This window comes from Eimeria acervulina, genomic scaffold (genome assembly GCF_000499425.1).
Source record: "Eimeria acervulina Houghton genomic scaffold, Eah_scaff3290, whole genome shotgun sequence".
NCBI lineage: Eukaryota > Apicomplexa > Conoidasida > Eucoccidiorida > Eimeriidae > Eimeria > Eimeria acervulina.
Genome location: NW_013547514.1, coordinates 1 through 2,636, shown reverse-complemented (window position 1 = coordinate 2,636; position 2,636 = coordinate 1). Strand labels below are relative to the sequence as shown.

At 47.6% G+C, this 2,636-nt stretch overlaps 1 protein-coding gene across 1 annotated transcript; it reads right to left on the bottom strand.

Moving 5' to 3' along the window:
* Nucleotides 1-106: 106 nt before the first annotated feature.
* On the bottom strand, nucleotides 107-2,566 carry EAH_00068440 (hypothetical protein, conserved; the record flags this gene model as incomplete). The annotated part of the gene is made up of 6 exons (XM_013392255.1): nucleotides 107-319; nucleotides 419-787; nucleotides 939-1,109; nucleotides 1,410-1,581; nucleotides 1,754-2,001; nucleotides 2,150-2,566. Coding segments are annotated over 6 exons (1,590 nt in total), but the record flags the coding sequence as incomplete, so codon positions are not given.
* Between the last annotated feature and the right edge of the window lie 70 nt (nucleotides 2,567-2,636).

Sequence of the window (2,636 nt, the reverse complement as noted above, 5' to 3'; positions counted from 1 at the left end):
TGTACAGACGTGCAGTAGCTTCTTGCCCAAACCCTGTCACAAATGTGCAGTTCCCAGGCTAGCCCATAAAATTTGCTTCGCAATGGACAGTGCATTAGACCAGCGGTTACACTGATGCAAAAATGCCTATGCCAAGCATTGCTAGAGGCTTCGTAACGGTCTGGCAAGCATCAGGGTTCGCCGGAAAGAGTTGGACTAACCCAGACTGCCCCATAGTTGATAAGGTGAACGAATTATCTGCTGCTCCTTTGCCCAGCACAATGGCAGTCAACTCATTTACCCTCGCTTTTAGGAGATTGTTGCGGACGAGTTCATTAGCCTGCACGCATATGCTTATCCACTTCCGGGGGGCTGCGGCGACAATTCAGAAGTTGCGGCATTGAATGTTGCCCAACGCGAGAATATTTGGAATGCTTACTGAATCTAGTCTCTGCCTCCTTGAACGTGCTTGCTGCAAGGAAACTCTTAGGTACACTGCTCGAGCATGGCTGGTTGCTTGGACTGCTTCTTCCCACTGGGTGAAACTGCTCTTCAGAAGGTCTCGCCTTTCGTTGAGGGGTACTGAGGGTGGGGCCATCAGCGGTGAAATAGTGAAAAGAATACTAGCATATGCATCTTCGTGCATTATGGAGTCGGTAGTGGCTGTAATTTCATCACCTATAGACGCGTCGGATTCGAATTTTCCCACTGGCCCAACTAGAGTTGAAAACAGCTGGTCAGTGATCTGGCATAGGAGCCGGTGCATTTCCAAGTGTTGTCTTTTTGATACGTCTCGGCAAGCGTTGAACTGGAAAAGTACCAGGCAAAGCGAAGAACGTCGCACAAACAAAAAAAAGCTGCTGAATGCAGACTCTGTCTAGTCAACGACAATGCATTCGCTGGCGAACAAGAATCCTCACCTGCTGTGGCGGGTACCAAGCTTCTAAAAGGCATCTTACCTGCCGTTCAAGCCACATTGTGGTTTTTTCGCGTGCTTCATTTGCAAGAGAAACTCTCTTCGATATAAGAGCCTTTCGCGTTTCTCGGGACTTCGAATACTCGGCTTCTCGGCACTCTCTTAATTGAAGTACCCTTTCGTTCATCTGCTCTACACGCGCCAAGGACTTTTTCTGTATAGAAAGAACCCAGGAAAAGCCCCAAGGTATTCTCTTAAGAAACATGTTCTTCGCGTGAAACCTAGCAACCAACGACGTACTTTCAGTGAGTCGATGATCTCCGGGAGTTCCGCCTCGTTGCCTTGACACGGTGCTTCTGCCCTTACCTGTAGTCCAACGCATTGGTTTCTTGTTATTGCCTTCCGTAGTGCATAATTATCTGGTTTTTGAAAGCGTGTGAATGGTACATGAATATGAATTATTTCTGTCCCCTCCTCTTCACTTTCATTTTCTAGTGGATGGTGCACTCGTTACCTCCGATAGTTGGGAGATAAGGGCATCCCGCTCGTCTTCAATAAACTGCAGCCTGATTCGTTCCACAGCCAGCTTGTCTTGTGTCTCTTGAATCTCGGTTTCTAATTCCAGGTCCTCAAGTGGGAAAGTACTGTTGAAGGAGCGTCGCCGCTCTTCGTCTTCTTCCAAAATTCTGCGAATCAGAAGAAACCTCAGAATGTGTCCCTGCTTGGCATTGTCTTCTAGCAGTGCGATGCTTTCTTGACCTTCTTGTTAACTTGGATAACATCCGTTGTTACTCCAGAATAGCTAATGTGACAGTCGGCATATTCCAGAGGGATTAGGGGGACTGAGCAGCGACGCACTGCCGTTCCTGCTCTTGTAGAACTTTAATACGTCTTCCGATTTCTTCCTCTTCCAGTTCTTCAGCCCGGAGAAGACCAATTCGAACATTTCTAAGCTCTTGAAGCATAACACTTGCCATGTTTTCATGAACTGAAGTCAAGCAGCGGGCCGCCGCCTGACTAGCACCTCGAATTCTTCTGTTCAGGGCGTCGAGGCATTGCTGTACCTCCACAGCAACTGTAAAAGGATCTGGTATCTCGAGGATTACCTGATATAACAAACATTGTGCTAAGAAGCTGCGATTTTGAAAGCTTAACTAGCTGCGGGCCAATATGCTCTGCCAATTTCACTTACTTCCATTCATGCAACAGGAATAAAGTCCAATGCTGCCAAAGTGAGCACTCACTGTTGCCTACCTTCAACTTTCTTATGTAGTCTTCCATCTCGAGCATCAGTCGCTTGTGAAAATGCTTAACGCTCTGCAAGTGCGCACCACACACGCAATCCCGCAAATGAAGATCCAATGCAACAAATTTGCAGCACAACTGCCTCAAGCGAGTTGTTGGTGTTGGCGGCGCCGGGAAGGGACACACTTGATTTCTGTTCTTATCAAGCTTAGTTTGAGCACTGAGCAGACAGGTGAGCTCGTCCGTTACAGTGCGAAACTTTAGATAATCTCGCAGCGCCGCTATCTTTTGCTCCTCCTGCGCAAGAGCTCTTGAAATACGCAACCGTTCTCTGGAAAGGCGAATAGACCGACTGCACTCGCTGTCCATGGCAACTTTCAGATCTGAAAGTGCACTTCGCTGTTCGAACGATATAGCATCGAGTTGCTGCGAGCAGAAAAAAGCCACGCAGCACTTCAACCGATGGGTGCGCTCTCAAATATATATATATATATAA